Source organism: Monopterus albus, unplaced genomic scaffold (genome assembly GCF_001952655.1).
Source record: "Monopterus albus unplaced genomic scaffold, M_albus_1.0 scaffold45.1, whole genome shotgun sequence".
Lineage (NCBI taxonomy): Eukaryota > Metazoa > Chordata > Actinopteri > Synbranchiformes > Synbranchidae > Monopterus > Monopterus albus.
Window position 1 is genome coordinate 2089582 of NW_018127925.1, and position 20349 is coordinate 2109930.

General features: G+C 39.8%; 1 protein-coding gene across 3 annotated transcripts in view; it reads right to left on the bottom strand.

Moving 5' to 3' along the window:
• Positions 1-20349, bottom strand: part of arhgef12a (Rho guanine nucleotide exchange factor (GEF) 12a) — a 49377-nt gene that overhangs the window by 13647 nt on the left and 15381 nt on the right. For 2 of the 3 annotated variants that reach the window (XM_020600139.1, XM_020600138.1), the window contains exons 2-10: positions 11562-11582; positions 8858-8949; positions 5592-5654; positions 2921-3019; positions 1660-1709; positions 1380-1437; positions 1118-1290; positions 802-879; positions 259-378 (exon numbers count right to left, since the gene is read on the bottom strand). In XM_020600139.1, coding sequence (XP_020455795.1) covers positions 259-378; positions 802-879; positions 1118-1290; positions 1380-1437; positions 1660-1709; positions 2921-3019; positions 5592-5654; positions 8858-8949; positions 11562-11582 — 754 coding nt within the window. The remainder of the gene's footprint in view (positions 1-258; positions 379-801; positions 880-1117; positions 1291-1379; positions 1438-1659; positions 1710-2920; positions 3020-5591; positions 5655-8857; positions 8950-11561; positions 11583-20349) is intronic. The other variant, XM_020600140.1, reaches the window with a different exon arrangement.

Below are 20349 nucleotides of genomic sequence, written 5' to 3' on the forward strand. Positions count from 1 at the left end.
TTTTAAAATCAAGAGACCAGTCAAATATGTTAATATACTATACATAAAGCAAGGTGCTGAAAATAAAATAAGTTGTCACACAGAACCAAAAGAGTGGCTTCAGCTTGATCCTCTGATAAGATTAGGAATAAGGTTTGCCTTGAATGATGCCTACACAAAACTGTACAAAGGCTGCGTGGATGTTGCTGGTAGATGAGCTAGCCTATTCTGTGTATTAGTGTGCTGGGTAGCTAGCTAAAGGGGGGTTATTTGCTTTACCTGTATTGTCCTAATGGCCTTGAAGAACTGACCCTGCAGCTGAGGAATGTGTTTTTTAGCTTCCTGGATGTCTTTCAGTAGTTTGGGAGAGGGGTTCTTGCTGTACTCCTCCTTCATGGCCTAGACAGCAAGAGTGGTGAAATCAACACAAGAAATTAGGAACCCAGTACCCTGACACGGGTCACCTAATATTCTAGCTGTACACAATAAGGTTATTTAATTAAATATCACATATGCAGACTCTGATATGAAGCGTGGGGTGAAGAGTAAAATTTTGTCTCAACAACAGCATTCCTATCAAGTGTACGCAAACTACCTGCTTCATGTGTACAGTTATGATCCATTTAAAGGAGGCTGAGAGCCGAGACTTTCATTTTCAGCACAAATAATAGCAGCACAATGTTCCCTAACTGGGTTTAGATATGCACTGTTATTTGATGTAACTTCAATAAAGGGGGCAAATCACCTCAATATTTCCAGGGATAATTGTGTCAGTGTCATAACCGAGAGGAGAGAGTAAATGGCATTAACTGTTATGCTAACCTGCAGCTCCTGCTGCTCTTTTGAGAGCATCCTTTGCAAGATGTCAACCTTCTGGTTGCAGACACTGCTGTTCTCATCCTGTGGGGGAAAAACCATAATGGGGAACTATACAGCAGACTACAGAACAAACACGTTCAAGTAAATATTAGACATACATAATTCAGATGCATTTAACAAATATTTAATCTTACAGAATACTTTAGGTAAAGATGAGATACACAGAAGCCGCCACAAAAAAGAGGCCATATTTAGAAAGAAGGGAAGTTTGTGAAGGCAAGAAATAGAAAGAGGACAGCAGAAGTGATGTCCTCAGTACCCATGGAGGCAGAACGGAGGACAGTCGGTCCTGAGGACTGTTGGGCCGTTCTGCTGCTGGGGAGTTTGGAGAGGAAATGCGAATGCCCGACATTTCAGACTCTGCTTCAGACAAAGGGATCTGGGCAAGCCCTGGAGGGCGCCCCAACACTGTGAGGGCCACATAGGAGCCAGCTAGTGAGAAAAAAAGGAATGTGTCAGTTTTACTTTAAGGTTTAGTTTTAAAATGTCAAGTCTGCTTAAACAGAGGTAGAAGAACTTACATTTGATTAGTTTTACTACTTCAATGTGATTAGAATGTGTAACAAGGGTCCCGTTAACCTGGAAGACAGCAATGGTGCCATGATGAGACTTAAGAACCAGGTACTAAGTCCAAAACATCAGCTTTACAATCTGACAACTGATTACATTCCCAAACACAGCAGAACAAGCAGAAATGGGGACTGACCAGAAGGTGGCAGCCTATAACCTTCATACCTGCCTTGGACTAGAAAACAGTGACATTAGCAGTTTAGAAACATGGAGGCAGATGTACCCCAATACCTTGATGATCCTGTCTCCTGTCTGAACACCTGCTCGCATAGCAGCCCCATCTGGCAAACACATGAGTAAAAGAGTGTTAAAGAAACAAATGGAAGAATGGAACTGATTGCAGGAAACGGGAGCACAGAAGATATGCAGCATCAAATTGCATTGTGGAAGACTTCTGTACAGTGACTACACTGCACAGGTTTAACAGACCAAAGTGCAAAGTGACTTGCTGAGTGTTATTCTGAAAGACCATAACAGTGGTTATATTACTAGAAGGACCTGTTTCACAGCTCCACCCCAAACAAAGGGATTTAGTTCTGAGACAGGTTATTATGAGATCCAGGTCTGACTCTGCAGTCAGCAGCTGAAGTATTTTGTACACCATACGCAACTATACAAATGCACTACTTATAATGTGTGTTTTAGATCTTCGTTTTTGTATTAGTAGGAAAGGTTTAACTAGTGTCAGTGAACTAAGTACATCAGATATCTGACCAGTCATTCTGAAAGTATGATAGGTGTGGTCGATTATTTGTGACTAAAGGCCTTGTTTACATGTGATCAGATATTGGGATTTTCAGAGCAACCAAAACATTGTGCTTTTCCATGGTGGTTGAAAAAGACACAAAGCTTATTAAGGCTTCATCTTATGCAAGATCTACGCTAAGGTATAAACAGGAAAAGCTGCAGAAAGAAACAAGATACATTTTGTTTGCTACTCGGTTTACAATCAAATAAAAAAGAAGTATAAATTATTCTAATAAAACTACGCAGACTGCTCTTGTGATGAGTCAATGACAAAAGTACAAATGGGGGGAGCATAGGATAGTTAAACGCTGCCAAGCTCTGATGACAGTGCAGCAAAAGTCCTCCATCAGTTCCTTCCTTTTCTGTCTCTCTTCACTACTGCAGAGATGGTGCAATATTTTCTGTGGCCTGATAACAGCAATCATCCTCTACAGACAGCGAGAGACTGCCCAGGACCACATAAGTATCCTGTCAAAGTCCCCTCTCTAAAAGACAACAGGATAACCAGAAGCTGTGCAACTACTGAGAAGGAAAAATACAGTCAGCAGCTTCACTGCTCTAAGTAAATGCCTGAATCGTGGTGTTTGGTGAGCCCCAATTACTTCTTATGTCTGTGAGTTCGGTGCAAACTACCATGACAGTCTGATGTCAGTGCAAGACCACATCTCTGTTACAATTGTTTAGACTAGAAGCAGTCACTCTAATAACATTCTTTTGTCCATCTAAGTTTGAGACTCCACCTTACCTTCTTTGACAAGCTGCACAAACACTGGATTGTCCCCACTGACAGTGAGCCCAAAGCCATTTTCATCTTTCTGGATGATTACACATCGTTGGACCAGACCTGCAAGAGTGACAGAAAGACATAATGTCTTCAAAACAACCAAAAAGCCAGTAAAGGAAATTGACTTAATTATATGACATCAGTGCAACAACATTAAACTTTGTGAAAAATAAAACTAAACCTCACCCATGTACTCAACATTAAAATATGACTTTCATTTGAAGGAATTCAACTGAGTGACAACAATCACATTTTGCAGTTGACGGTCTGTGAAAATTACTTTTTACACGTTAATTTCTTTGAGTTGAGTTCCGGTACGTGCTGAGCAAAAGCTGGATTTTTACAAAAACAAAAAGAGCCGACCGCTCCTTTAAAGGACAGGTTCACAGTTTTAAAATAATGCAAATCTCAAAACAATACTCACGTGCCTGTATGTGCGTTTTTAGAAGAAGAATTATTAGTCAGAGGTTATGTTCTGCCTGTCCACACTGACCACAACGAGGTGTGTGAAGAAGATGATCTTTTTTGCAGCCAATCACAAGAACAACAACCGATAATGCTTTCAATGTACACATGGCCATGTGAGTGACGTTTTGAGAAATGCTAGAAAAAAATGTGAACCTAACATATCAGCAGATAACCGATCTCTAGTAGTCTAGACTCTGTTGCCAGGATAACAAGTGTGTACAGTAAACAAAGTTAATACTAAAGTTGGCCAGAAAATATTAAAAAGTCAAAACCTTTACACCACCAGCCAACTTACTGGCTGTAAGACAACAAAAAAATTATGTAAAGTGTTCATGCTTCATGCTCTTTTCTTGTCTGACACCCTAGACATTTCTGGTTGATGTCTCACAAGCCAGGAGGAGGATTGTTACTTTTCAGGTTCTTTATGCCATGTTCCATTAGCATGGCAAGCACAGATTAGAGCTTATCTATTGTCTGGCTGCCACTGACTAGACTGACAGGACAGCACACGCAAAAGGAAACACAATGCAAAGAAAAAATATACTGTGGAGTGAGTAGAATAAATTTCCAGCAAGTGACCCAGACTCAGTGAGGTGACCCTTGAACTGAGATTTCCTGGTCAGTGCAAAGAACCAGAGAGGTGAGTCCATCGATGAGGCCGGTGATAGCATGGGGGTTGGAGAGTGTAAGGAACAGGGGCTAACACACAGAGTTTTGGTGAGTGAAAAGCCCAAGGCTAGGGGGAAGGGAGTACAGAGGCGGTTAGGTAGAGCTGAGGGAACAGGGGGAAGGGAAAGGGGGAGAGGGCACAAGTGTCAAGGAAACAGATGAAGCCATATGGGTTCAAGAGCTGGTGTGAATTTTCCTCTAGATGCTGATCTTCTGTCTGTTACCTGGGCTTAGCAGTGTTTCTGAGTTATTTATAAACCATGAGGAGTGGGAGTGCTGACATGATCAGTGATCATGGTAATCCATCTAAGCTAATGTATTATTCAGAGGTCTAACTGAGCCATAATCAGCACCCTTGGCTGAAACACAAACAAAAAAACTGACCTTTAATACTGACAGAGAATCTTTAGCCCCACAATCACAAAAAGAAGGAACCCAAGTCATTAGAATACCACATCCAAAGGTCAGTCTACTTTTCTTGAACCTAAAAGTCTGAGTCTTCACAGCTTTAAGTGATGACCTGTGAGAAAGGCTTTTCATCTGTGAATGTCTTCCGTTCTAAACTGGTGCAACACCAGACACGGTACAGATAGCTGGTTCAAACACAGAGAATACAAACATGCATGTTAAATATGACAGTAGAAGCTTATCTAGATGAGCTGTGCCCTAGACAGACTAGACTGCCATCAGCAGAAACGGGCATTTCTGACAGCTGCCTTAAGAATGTGTACGTCAGTTCACTGCACGTGAGGCTAGCACCCGCTAGGGGTCGCTGGGCTGGAAATCTCACATCACCTGACAAATTCTGTCTCAAGGCCTTCGGTGTCATTGTGGCCAACAAAAAAGAGAATATGAAAAAGTGTCCAATTGATGTAAGAAGCACCAGAGATGACATGAACAGGGTTATGAGGACCTCTCACACCACAGGGGTGATGAGGCTCCATGATGGCCCTGCTAACATGTGCATTCTGAAAACATGTTACAAAGCCTGTTGTTCTCTGGGTGCTCGGCTTCACTCTAGGCAAAAGCAAGACCCTGTAGGCATGTACATAATATTTACTTTTTAGTAACATTTAACTTCACATTTTATTCAATGCCTACTGAATTCATTTTCCCAAAAAGTTCTCTTATTGAATAAGGAAGCAGTGAGCTTAGCTGTGTTTTGGCAACGAGTGCAACGAGAACATACCAAGCATACAGATGGACACATGGTCTGGAATTAACTTTTCAACTCACCACCCCAAGGTGGCTGGTAGACGAAAAAAATCCACCGGCCAAACATCTTTTTATGGCCAAAATTATAAACTGCTTTTTTGTGACACATACATCTTCTATGAGTCACAGTCTAGTATAATAATTAAGAATGAATATAGTACATTAAACCCTTTTGCTACCACTCTGCTTAAAACAAACATCTAGCGGCAATTTCACACCAGGGATTCAAGCATGGATAGGTGCAGCTGTCACCCCAGCCATTACAGCAAGAGCATCTTACCACAGGACTCAGTCTTCCCCTCTGCTAGCACACTGCTGCTGCTCTTCTGCACCACCAGAGCTTCTGCGCACAGCCCCCAAAACGCAGGCCACAGCGCAGACAACACAGCAGCAAACAAACATATACACACAAAGACAGGCGTGTGCACACACACAAAACAAGAACACAAAGAAAGGAAACAACACAGGAAAAAGAAAATCATAAGGGAGAAACAATCATGGGATTAAAAAAAAAAAACTAAATAAACCAACAAGTACTGTAATTTGATCAAACAATGGTTTTGGATAGGCAGGAGCGCAGTCACTAAAAATCAGCTAGCTTGGGTTTTTGTTGGAAGTACTCTTTTTTTTATAATACCCCATTCCTCTAGGTGTCACACTATCTATTCATTGTGACTTCAATGACAGGAGCCTCATTTTTCCAGAGTTTTGCCACCCGTATAAAATCTTCTTAAGTAAGTCAAGTGCAATTAAGCGTTAAAAAGACATGCGACAGAAAAGAGAAGCCTATAAATGGTTTTTCGATATTAAAATACTGTGCTAATACTAACATGGCCACGACCCCTGTGCACTGAAACAGCATTCAAACTAGGGCTCTGGTATATTCTGAATGTTTAAATTGTGTTACAGAAGATGACTAATGATAAATCCAAAAACGTTACATCTCATAACAAAGGAGGAACTGCTCCTGGTCCCTTAATAACTTTGAAAAATCCTCAGTATATTTTAAGCCTATAACTGTAATAAATGATGTAATCGGTGCACACATTTGAAAACATGAATCTCAGGATTTGGTTTGAACATCCATTTCCAGAGTATTTGACTAGTCCTGCCCACGTCAGATAAACCAAACACAGTGAAATTATGACAGGAAAGGAGAAAATCCAGGGAAAAAACTGTTCATGCACCTTGCAGATAACTAAAAAGGGACAAACAAAAATATAGAATATCATCATGCAGACATGCAAAAAGCATGGCATAAATTCAAATCTGTGTCATGTCTTGAAAGAATAATCTAATAAGGATCTAAAGAGGTAGTTTTCAATGGTATACAGCCTTCTGTGCTTCTCTGTGGCTACCGTGCACTGTTTAACGACTGTATCAGTCCAAACATGACCCAAACCATCAGAGAAATACATGGAACAAGATTTTAATGAGGTGCTACACACAGACAGGTAACAAAGTGTACACCTTGTAGGGTTGCAACAGTAGGACAACCGTCTCAGAAAATATCACGGTTTCATGGTATTACACAGTTACAATGACACTGAGAAGAATAGGGAAAAAGGGCCTTTTTGATTTAATTGTGACTGTGCCAGTTGATTGAGCTGATTTGTAGCACTAGATTGACCCTAAAGAATAAACAGGGTTATAAAGATAATTTAAAAACACAGCACATAACATGTTATATAATTAAAGCATGTTAGTACCAGTAGTAGAGGAAGTATTCACATCCCTTACTTAAAAGTACAAATATCACACTGCAAAAGTAGCCTACTCTGTTCCAAAAAGTCCTGCATTAATAATGTTAAGTAAAAGTAAGTATTAATACAAAAATGTACTTAAAGTATTAGTAGGCTACTCAATGCAGAATAATGTTATACTTTACAGTACAGTGGAACCTTGGATTACCAGTATAATTTGCTCCAGCAATGTGTTCGTAATCCAAAGCAGTCGTACAAAGTGAATTTCCCCATAAGAAATAATGGAAATTCAGATGATTCGTTCCACACTCACTTATCCATATAAAAATGATTACAGTAATATAAAATACAGTATAAAGTAAAAATTAAAACAAATGAACCTGCACTTTACCTTTGAAAAGAATCGTGCCTGGCGTGAGGGCTAGTAAAAGATATTGACTATACGAGTGAGGCGTGAGAACCATCGGCTCAGTTGTGACATACGCCACATGACTCAGCAGACAAAACGTACCTACTACTCGTATTGCGTGACCTCGTTCGTATATCGAATCAAAATTTTTTGCTTGTCTTGCAAAACACTCGCAAACTGGGTTACTCGCAATCCAAAGTTCCACTGTATATCAAATCAAATCAAATTTTATTTGTATAGCACCAAATCACAACAAAAGTCATCTCAGGACACTTTACAAACTAAGGTCTAGACCTTACTGTTATCAATATTATTACATAGGGAAAACCCAACAAATCCCCCTTGAGCAAGCACTTAGCGACAGTGGGGAGGAAAAACTCCCTATATTGTATTATTACATTAATAGCCTGTCATACACTGATGTAAAAGCAGGATTTGGCTATTGTATTTGGTTGAGGTGGAGCACTACTGAACTATTTTGTATTAAAGTGCAACTACTTGTGCAAAGACTGGGGTGGCACAGTGGGACAGTGTTTAGTGCTGTTGCCTCACAGCAAGGTGAGTTTGCGGTCTGTGTGGAGTTTGCATGTTGATTGGCGGCTCTAAATTGTCCGGGAGTGTGTGTGGTTGTTTCTCTACATGTCAGCCCTGTGCTAGAATGGCGACCTGTACCCCGCCTCTCGCCCAATGTCAGCTGGGATTAGCCCCCCCACCCCAGCGAAAATCATCTTAAAACCTGCAACAGCATATGTAATACAACCTAAGCTTTGGCCAAACAGTTTAGTATAACAGAGTTAGTATAACATTTGATTTGATTTGATTTATTCTTTCAAGCATGTAAAGACAGTTGATATGTCAACACACATAATTTTACACATATCCAACAAATGCTAATCCAATATCAATTTGCTTATACCTAGTACATGCTTGAATGGAGTAGGAAGAAGTCAGACTTATCCAGTCCTACCCCATGACATCATCTTACCATCATTGGTTTGCAAGCAGTATCTCTACATAAATAATTCTCTTCTACACCACACAAGTAATATAGATAAAAGTAACATGGATATAATAAATACATATTGTCATGTCCATGAGTTAAAGTTTCAAAAAAACATTCAAAATAAGTTCAAAAGGCTCCAGTGGTAAGATCCAATTGTCTCACACAAATAAAAATAAATGCCCAGTTTTCAAAAAGATACACATACCACTTTTAACCATCTAGGCATGCCTTGTGCAAACCATTACTGTTTTATGATACCGTTTGTGTATGTATTAGAGAGAGAGAGAAAGAAACAGGTGAGAGGGACAGTCAGCAAAGTCAGATAAAGTGATGCATTCAGGCACAGGGGGACAGGATGGGAAAAAAAAACTGTGTGTATCAGAGAGGAAAAGAAAACATGAGGAGTTATGAGCCTTATGTTAGGACATTACCTGTAGGGTCAAACTCATTGGAGGAAAGTGAGGTTTTGTCACTTTTGGGCTTCTTGTCCGGGGGGTGGTCTCTACTGAGAATGCTGCTGGTTCTGGGGAAAGAGGAACACTTGTGAGAAACAGGTAAACCAAGTGGTTAAACAGTGCAAAATGTTGGCATTTGTCCAGAAAGTGCTGTCACATCTTTATGCATTATGGCACCATATTGCTGCCACCATGAGAAAACTATTTTGCTCAGTATCTCTTTACAATGAGAAACATTTCTCATTATAACAAGATATTCTCTTATTTTTGTGTGATACTTTCACATTAAAATGTGATATTTCTTATGTTATTACAACAGTATATTACCTCACTGTAGCATGATACTGTATTTTCTCATTATAAGGACATAATGTGGTAACTTCAATTACAAAGAGAGGTATAGCCTAGTTTCAAATTTATGGCCCAAAGAACCACTCTAGAGTAGATTGCATCATTTCTACTAATGTGAGCCCTGCATTGCTTGTAGTGAATGACAACAGCACACAGACCGACCTTACTTGCCATCAGTAATGCTTTTAACATGATTGGGAAATGTGCAGGGTTTCTTGCTGCACTCATGTGCTATTTTTGTTTGCCCATATGTAAATATGGTGCATGGGTTTATGTGTCAGATCAGTGATTCTCAAGGACCAGCTGAAGTGCACCTAAGCACTATGCTGGTGATTGTGCAGAAAGCTGGTATAGGAGGGTGTTGATGAGAGAGAGGCTGCTGAGATGAATGAGCTTAGGAAGGATGCTCCAGCTGGTGCTGTGCATGATGCTCCTGCAATGCTCCCACAAGGGGCATGTGGTTCTCAGCAGGCAGAACTTGGCACAATACCATTTCTCAAGAATAACTGTGGAAATGATACGATTCACTCTAGAGTGTCCATCCATTTTCTTCCACTTATCCGAGATTGGGTTGCAGTGGCAACAGGTTCAGCAAGGTTGTCCAGATGTCCCTTTCTCCAGTAACGTGTTCCAGCTCCTCTCGCAGGATTCCGAGGCCAAATGAGATATATAATCTCTCCAGCATGCTCTGGGTCTATCCCAGGGTCTCCTACCAGTTGGACATGCCCAGAAAACCTTCAAAGGCAGGCACCCTGTAGGCATCCTGCTAAGATGCTTAAAACACCTCAACTCTAGAGTGTGTGTTATCAAATTAGATGGTTCTTCAGGCCATAATTTTGAAACTATTTCTCACTGAGGTTATTACAGTATATCGTTACAATGAGAATATACAGTACGCCATTAAAACAAGACAAAAACAGCATAATGAGATTATTATTGTTATAATGAGCAAAATTTTTTCTCATGGTGGCAGCACTACATATTATGTATTACATGAATCTTGTTGCTACTATAGTGTATATACACGTAAGCTGCTGGCAAGTGAAGGGTCAGAAGGAATCACAGCAAGACACAGAACCAACCATTGTTCACTTCAGCACAGAGAATATTGTAGAAAGAGGACCTAGCACTGTATGAATCATGCTGAGTGAGTCTACTGTATAATATGACAGCCAGAGAGGATGTGGAACCACTCTGCTGAGTGCCCAGAGAGCAAGGCCAGAGAAAGGATGCTCCTAAGAGAAGGCGTCACAAGGCCAGACTCTGGCGTGAACCTCAGGAGGGTATGTATGGCTGCTTCTGCTTATACCGGCCCCAGCTGTGAAAGGCTACTGTTTTCTTCACAGTGAAAGGCAGTGATGGGCCGCCCTTAGAAGAGGGACCCCTTTGTCTGTCACTCTGTATGTGTATATGCGTGTGTGGGGGTTATGTTTGGTCCAAATTCTGAAGACTTCTGTGTTGTAGCAACACCAGGCCTTGAAAAGCTTGCCTCATTTCCCTCATCTGGAGCTGGGTGTGTAAACCACTGGTGTGTCTATGTGTGTGTTGCCACCCTTAAGCATGCATGTCTCTGTTAGGAGTGGGACAGATCACAAAGCTCATGGTTGAGAGCGTATCACGGATTTGGTGTCATGGACTGAATCACTTTTTTTGGTTTAGCTAAATAAATAAATATAACTTCGCTTTCGACACTTATGAGAGTCAACACTTAAAGAAAGGAATTTTTGAATATGGTCTTAATTGAAAACAACAGTCAAGATTCTCAATGTTAAAATAAAATCTTACAATTAACCCTAACCCTACATACCATAACAGGTTTATCCACCATCTTTCTGTCATCATATTTTACAGGAAAATCACAATGCTCCCATACATGCGACTTAATAATGCGGGGGGCTTTTCAAGTTCTTCCGCTCCTTCATTAGCCATGGCTTTTCCTGCCAACTGCTTTAACACGCCCCGTCATGTGAACAAAACTGCGTTGTCTCTGTGAGTGTGTTACAAAACCCGACCAGCATGGTGGACTTTGTGCCGGATGGGCGTTAATCACTGTTCATTTTAACCACACTACGTAACAAGTGGCATGCTAGCACGGCCCAGTAGAATCCACCTTATGTTTTCACTGTAACTCTGTAACAAATCAAGTGGTTGGGAACTAGTGATTTACAAGACAACAGTAACAATTTCACACTATAATGATTGAACTCCCTAATTAATTTGTGGTTCACACACATGTCGAACCATTGCAGGTGGTCTGTTTGGATCACGAATCAACCTGATCCGCCCTATCTCTAGCCTGTGTAACAAAATATTAGATGAACATTCTTACCTGTTTGCTTTCTTGGGAAACCTGCAAGATGAAACAGAATGATTGTCAGTATCTCACAGAAATGAATTTACAAGACTTAATTTAATAAAATAAACAAAAACTGAGATGTTTATGTCTATATAGAGTGAGTCCTAAAATCCAGAACTGAGCCAGCATTTTTGCATTTCGGGCTCTTTGGCCATGACGTCTATGGGTGTTTTGAATGAGTTTTTGGTTAAACCCGTTTTCTTCTATGACATAAGAGACGTCAGTTAATACACCACTTGTGATTGTGTAATTTTAAAATGGCAGTTGCTAACAAATGGCTAAATGAGACTACAGAGGCTGTCTGGGATATTAACCGTTACAATGCCAAACACAGAGACTCACCTCCTCACTAGCCCGCCTTTACAGTCTTGTGTTTAAAGCCGCGCATTTGCAAACTATCCTAACTAATTGGCACTGCCCTAGCCACATCAGGTCACACTAAGAGGAAAGGTTTTTGTAGAAGAGGTAAGCTCACTAAATCAAATGACAATTTGGAAACCTTGGTGGTGATGCTGAAGTCATGGGACCGTGGTATAATATGTTTATAGTCAAAAATTAGCCTTTTACTTCTAGCAATTGTGTTTGGGCTTCAAAATCATAAAAGTGGTGCTGACTTATGAAAATTATCTTGCTGTCATAAACTGTTGTTTTTCACAGAGCTTATGTTCTGCAATAATCCAAACGCCTATGGAAAAATCCCGTCGACTTTTTGGCAAGGGAACTGGGACGATACTAACTTCTGGGTTGGCCTACAAAAATATGTCACCCTCTACAGAACTGTGGATGAAGGAAAACAAGATGCCAAGCTGAAAGCTTCTGCAAAGAACCATATAGTGGCGAACATGATAATCCTGACCAAACATCCAAGTTCAAGTTCTCGTGCAGATTGAAGCCTTTTTTTTGGCTCAAGTGTTCTCTGCCTCTCTGATCTCAGCTGTTTGTTTGTGTGTGACAACACAACTTGACTGTAATAATCATATCCTAATCACATTTATGACCCACTTCCTTCAAGGCAGTCTGCCCTGTAACATGAAGCAGTGATGAAATAATTCAGGGATACATTCAGCTCCATATTGTAAAAGGCAGTATTTTCCAGAAAGTCATAGAATTGTTAATTTACTTAGAGTTTGACAGATGATTCCTAATTAGTTAGTATTCACAGTAGGTGTTTCTCCTCATCTTAAAGTCTGAGTTTTAGTCTTAAAGACTCAAAAAGCAGCTCAGAGTGAAATTTATATACACAAAAAGTACACATTTTAAATTAAAGGACTACAAGGTGTTATCCTCACTTGAAAGGAGTGCATACTGGCACCTGTGGGAGTAAGCTTCTGACAAAACCTGACCTAGCTGGACCTGGCAATTCTTACACAAGAGTCAATTTTAATTCCAGTACTCTGTGGAGAATGAATAAAAACTTTAAATGGCAAAATTTCTAATTGTGTTCAAGGTTCTTTATAAGTCACTGATGCATCCTAAGACAACACCCCAAAGCAATTAAAAAAAAAAATATTAATCACATATGTCATTTGTAATGTACTTTTCACTGAAAGAAACATTTCCCTAACACCCATGAAGTCTGTGCCAATTATCTGGGTGGCTGCTCGGCTCTACATTATTCCAGGTGGGGTCTGCACAGTCAGCATAACTCCTTTTTCTATCGTCAGAGGGAGTCATGTTTTGCCATCCTTCTACACGTAGTATGAAAAACCAGCTCCACTGGCTTTAAAGTTATACTGTTACCTAGTCAATGTAAAGACTGAATTTAGATTGTGTTATTTTTTTTTTTATTGTAATGAAGTAGGAAAAACATGGATGTACATGTTATGTTAATAGATCACACTCACAGTAAAATCCATAGGATAACAAGTTAAAGTAAAAACATTTATTTCCAACGTGATCCCCTAAATACACAGTATCATAATACCAAATAGTAGTATGAATAACTACACATTTCAGAACACCAGTCTTTCATAATGGGGAGGTCTCTCGACTTACTAGCCTACATTAACTGTCTTTCTCCTGGCGACAGTGTATCCCATTCAGACCCATGCAGGGGAAGCTGAATGGCCCGTTTATGAAAATGCCTCAGACTGTAATAAGTTCCAGAGCCTCCAGTAGGGGGAAAAAAAAACCCAGCCTTAAGTAGCCCTCTCCCTAAGAAACCTCTGAATTGGAAATATGGAAAAGTCAGCACATAAACACACACTGAACAGGGACATGCGTATGTAGAAGCTCAGGGATGGCAAAACTGAGTCGGCACATGTTGTTCTTGGTTGATCATACAGGAACAAATGAAAAAAATGACAGCCTAACCAAGTTCTAAGGGGTTGGATGATACAACAGGCAGTCTATAATGCCTACGATGAACTAGGCATATTAATCATGATTTCAGAAATACATACCTCTACATGATGAACAGTGGTTTGTATGTGCAAACACAGTTAAAGGAAACCAACTCGTGATTTAAATCATGTAGTATCTATATCCCAAATACCCATGGGGCCAATAAATGACTTTCCTGAGACAAACTGAAGGGCTAAGGAGAGAGATCATGAAGAAAAATAATTGCAGCAATGGATAGAATCAAGAAGACAGCAGGAAAGAGAAGAACTGACCAACAAATACAAGTATCTTAAAGTACGATGGCTTTTGTTGGGTGAGTTTCAAGGATATCAAGCATAGAAGAATTTTCACCATTATAATCAAAAGAGTGAAAAACAATGACCCACCAGAATCACAGCTTAACTACACAACAGACATTCAAAACCATTTGGAAAAGATGCAGAATCATGATCATAATTTAGGAGACAGAGTGCTACTGCAGGTTTTCCATAGCCACTGTATTACAGAATGTAGTTGTTGAATATAAAGGTTGTATGACAACTGTTTTTAAAATAAACATATAACATCACACATAACTCCAAAGGGTCAAATCCATCTGCATAATAGATTTGTAATTTAGCTAAGACTGCTGAATGTACACAGGAGAGTCTATACGGTGTCCTTTTACTTACACAAACAAAATATCACAAAAATATAAAGGTTATTTAACAATAACCTTCCCTGGAAAACCTTCCTCTCTGTTGCGTTTTCTATAATCAATCAGATTTTATGCCACCTCACAACTACTGTGAGCTCTGATAGTGGTCTTAAAATTACAAAGTGAAACTAAGAAAACCAGATGCTTTCAGTGTGGAAGTGAAACTGTCTTTTTGTTGAAAATGAGGAATTTACTAATAAAGCAATGCAAATATATTTTAAAGTACACAAAAATACCACAAACTAAATGCCTACTGCAAAACTCTGCAACACCTAGCCTGTATGACAGAAAAGCAACCAACAGTCAACGGAAGTCCTCATGCCCGATTTTATTAGGGATGCCCCAGTAGTCGAGTCATTAGTCACGATACCTGTCAGTCGACTGAGACTCTCCTAGTCGAGCCTTTGTTTTTACTTATATTTTATTTTTTTGTCAGCCAGTGTGCATTACAATACAAGGCAGCCCCAGCTCCTGTAGTTTTTCGTGTCCTTCTCCTCATTTTGGTGTGCCAAGCCGCAATTTGCTCAGTGCTTTCCCCTGTGGTCAGGGAAGCTGAGGTTTGTCACTTCAACAGTGACACTCCCCAATGCATGGATGTACATTAAGGTCATATCTATTTAGCAAATTGCAGAACGAGGAGAAAAAGACAACAAAACCCACTAGGACAAGCCAAATTAAGTGAGATTTGTACTTTATTAGAAGTGTTTTCAAACATTATGGCCTTCTTTTACAAGAGAAAAGACTGTTGCGACGACGTGGCTGGTTTTGCTTCCGGTTTGTTTATCCATCTCCATTAAAGTTTAATGTTGCGACGACGTGGCGGGTTTGGCTTCCAGTTTGTTTATCCATCTCCATTAAAGTTTAACGTGCAACCATTTACTGACAGTTTCTGTGATGTACATCCATCCGAACGGGACTAGGAAGCTAACAACAATGACTTGGACTTCAACAAAGGTAAAGCGTGGCAAAACATTCTATTCATTCTGGTTCATTAACTATGGCCTCTGTGCCAGGGTTTGTGGTCTTACCTGGCTGATTTTCAAAATTGCTTGGTGATTCTGCATCCGTTTTGCACAAGGTAAACATAGAAATGGCATTTTATTTTGTGTGAACTTTCAGCATATTACTTGAAATCAAACATTATTAATCACATATAATAATTTAGTTTTTTTATTGTGTTAACAACAAGAATATATTAATGTAATTTGGTGGGTCAGTAAACATAGACAAGGACCAAGTAAAAGGCCTCTGATGCTAACAACCACATTCATTCGTAACATTAACTCAAGGTTTACTATCCAAAATGAGTAACTGTCATAGTTATGTGGGCAGCTACAGAGCTTAACAGGCAGAAGCATGAGTATTTTACCTTATCTCAGGCTTGTCGCTGAGGTTTGTCACCCAAGAATACTGTAGGTACACAGTAGGTGGGAAATTAAACAGTCTAGTTGCTGACTAGACAAATTCTGACAGGAAATGATTGCTGCAGTAGCCCTGCATCTAGACGGACAAAAACTCCAGTCACTGCACAGTTGTCATAGTAAAGGGCCTCACTTCCGGTTAGACATTTTAATTAGGTTTCCACTGAAAAGTATGGCTGATCCATTCATAGCTCACACAACTTTACAGTCAAGACTCTAGTGAACTGCTAATACAGAACCATTGTGATAACAATGGTTCTGTATTAGAACCAGAACCATTGTGATAACAATGGTTCTGTGTATTAGAACCAGAACCAAACAATGGTTCTGTATTAGAACCAGAACCAGAACCATTGTGATAGCAATGGTTCTGTATTAGCAGATAATTCTCTGCCTAGCCGACAACAGTTGTTTATTGCTCTACTGTACGTCCTAATTCCACTTCAAACACTCTACTGTACACTCGGTTATAAGAGCAATATACAGTATAACCTACATAATAAATGAGAAATAAAACAGTCAAATTACAGTAACCATAACTATTTTGTTAATACATTAATTGTTGGTCTTTTTTTTTCCTTTCCAAAATTCTTTTATTTCAGATTCTCAACTGTGAATGTGGACTGTTAAAACTTTAAGTTTCGGACAACTGATGGGCCAATGGTATCAGCTGTAATGGGCATTTTTCACTATGTTCTCACATTTATTTCTGACTAAATGATCAATCAAGGGAATAATTTCCAGATTAATTAACAATGAGAAAAATCATTACTTCCAGCACTTGGACCTTGTAAATATTTCTACTAAAGTAAGAAAGACTACTAAAGTAGTCTAATAATTATTGTTCTTCTGTGGCTTTAGGTTTAACATTTTTAGACAGAGGTGATGTATGGATCTAAAACCAATATGCTTAAACAAGGACCTCTCCTTTAATGTGGCAGTTAAATGTGCAGGGAGAGAGAAACGGCCAAGTCCGAAAAGGGTGGGATGGGAGGAGGGGCAGTAGAGGGGCAGGCCTGGGGTTGAATGAGGTTTGGTGTTTTGATGGAAAACCGTGGCAGAGCTGGGCCAACTGCAGCAATAGTTGCAGTAAGAGAGGGTGGGACCAGGCCAGATCATTGACAGGGAAAAGTAGCGAAAGAGGGAGGGACAAACAGCCCTGAGGGAGCAGGAGTGTGACACACAGCCATTTCTGTGAAAGGGTGTCTTAAACCAAAGAGGAGGGACAACAGTGAACAATAAGGAACAAGACCAACAAATGCAAAAATCAGAGGAAGCACTTCAGGTTATTCTCAGTTCCTCTTAAAATTAATCCAAGTAGACAAAGACAGTTTACAGAAGTTAAAATGGGAGCTGAGTCATAAGCAATTAATTCAGTATTTTGAAAGAGCCAACACAAAAACAGAAACCAAACCTCTCATGAGGACATGAGTTGGCAGGACACATCTAAATTACTCAAGTCAAGAGAAGCAGGTGGACTAAGTGAAATGAGCTTTACACCAACTTTTCCCTATCAGACAATGCTGCGGTTACAGTATAACTTGTGCTATACAGAGTTGCTGCTGTAATCTGGAGTAGTCTGGAGTGTAATCTGAATCACCAGCGCAACACAGTTCACAACACAGGCGCTGCTGGGGCTGGGAGAGGTGAGACCTGCCTGAAACAATGAGACAACTGGACAGTTTTGATAGTTGCCTGCAGGCTGCAGAGGTCATACCGAGGTGTGCCCCATTCCAGGACATGAAATACAACTTAAGCTTGTACACTGCAACACATTCCCAGATATCAGATTACAAAGAGAAACTTGGTAAGACTACAGTGCAAGTGACATCACAGCATCATCAGGCAGGTTTTGTTCTGAGTCATGTCACTAGCCTGTGAAAGTAGCCAATGGAATGGGTAATATGTAGACATGCACAGATTGATCAGCTGGAGATTGGAATTTGATGGTTTTAGCCTGATCAGCCATGACTGGTTACTAGATGGTCAGTCTGAGATATTCTATTTTGTGTCATATTTACATGTATGATGGTCCATGTTGTGCACACAGTGGCACGGGCTGCAAGAGTAGCATGTGCAGAGTGTAGCATCTCACACTTGTTATTTCAGGCATGTAAGTTGGAAGTGCATGGTGTTTAAAAGAAGGGAAAGAAAAACATACAGAGGAGCCTATCTGCTTGTCAATTGTGACTTAATATTCCATTTTCAGGTCCAAACTCCCCCAGACCCAAATGGCAGAGCCTGCCACCCTCTACACAGTAACATCTTTTTTTCTTTAGTGAGGCATTACTGAGAGTAAAAACACAACTACATTCTTAAGATTGAAATAGTCAGTGTTGCTGTTCTGCCTGGTGGCATAGTAACCATATGTACAGTGGCAAGAAAAAGTATGTGTACCTTTTGGAATTTCATGGTTTTTCTGCATTAATTTGTCATATAATGTGATCTGATCTTCATCTAAGTCAAGAATATTGGCAAATAAAATGTGCCTAAAATAATAAAAAAAAATTCAGATCTTTCATGCCTTTATTGAACACAGTAATTTAACATTCAAAATGGTAGTGGAAAAAGTAACCGAACCCTTCAAATTAATAACTGCTTGAACCCCCCTTGGCAGCAATAACCTCAACCAGGTGCTTCCTGTAGCTGTGGATCAGACCTGCACATCGTTCAGGAGGAATTTTAGCCCATTCTTCCTGGCAGAACTGCTTTAGCTCTGTCATATTCTTTGTATGTCTCATGTATGGCTCTCTTTGAGTCATTCCACAGTATCTCTATTGGGTTGAGGTCTGGGCTCTGACTTGGCCACTCCAAAAGGCAGATTTTGTTTTTCTGAAGCCATCCTGTTGTGGAACTGGTCCGGTGTTTTGGGCCATTGTCCTGTTGAATCACCCAACTTCTACAGAGTCTCAGCTGATGTACAGACATTCTCACATTATCCTGAAGAATTTTTTGGTACACTTGGGAATTCATCTTCCCCTCAATGATTGCAAGCTGGCCAGGCCCTGATGCAGCAAAGCAGGCCCAAATCATGATGTTTCCTCTGCCATACTTTACGGTTCAGATGACGTTTTCATGATGATATGCAGTGCCCTTTTTACAGTTTTAATGCTGCATGTTCTTTCCAAATAGTTCAATCTTAGTTTCATCAGTCCACAATACTGCTGCCAATACCGCCGTGGAGTGTCAATGTTTTGCAATTTGCAAACTTCAGACATGCAGCAATGTTCTTTTTACTAAGCAGCAGCTTCCTTCGTGGTGTCCTGCCAAAGACACCCTGCTTGTTCAATGTTTTATGTACTGTAGACTCATGAGCATAGATGTTAGCCAGTTCCAATGATGCCTTCAAATCTTTGGCTGTCACTCAGGGTTGTTTCTTTACCTCAGCGATGTAATTTAGATGTGTCCTGCCAACTCATATCTTCGTTGTGCTCTTTAGGTCAGTTTGACGGGGGTGCTCACTTCTTGGTAGAGTAGCCACAGTCACAAAGTGTCTCCATTTGTAGACCATTTGCCTAACTGTAGATTGGTGAATTTCTAAAGTCTTTAAAATCACTTTGAAACCCTTTCCAGTTTTATGTAAATCAACAATTCTTGATCGTAGATCTTCTGAAAGCTCTTTTCAGTGAGGCATGGCTCACATAAGTGTATTCTTCTTGTGTGACGCAAACTCAAAATGTTTGCATGGTTTTTATCAAAATAGCTGTAGTCCACACCTCCAAACTCATTTTCCTAACAAGACTCCAGGTATGCTAACACCTGACTCCAATTAGCTTTTTTGAGGTAATTAACTCAAGGGTTCACATACTTTTTCCACTAGCACTATGAGGTCTTTATTGTGTTCAATAAAGACATGGAAGATCAGATTTTTTTGCGCTATTATTTTAGGCACATTATATTTGTCAATACTCTTGACTTAGATGAAGATCAGATCACATTTTATGACAAATTAATGCAGAAAGCCATGAAATTCCAAAAGGGTCACATATTTTTTCTTGCCACTGTGTGTGTTTGTGTATATATATATATATTTAAAGTTATATGTCTAATTCATCTTTAATAGTTCCCAGCTTTTACTTTTATCAGTGTAAAATGTGTCAATGTATAGTGTTTACATTAACTTCATGTTGACTAACTAGCTAATGTTACATTACAAGGCAGCAAAGAAAGTGGTAAAAGAACAGTTGACCTGTGATTTTTGACTCAGATCTATTGAAACAATAGGGAAAACAACACCTCCTGAGCCACAGCCACCCCAGGACAGATTTAAAAAAAAAAAAAAAAAAAAAAAAAAACCAAA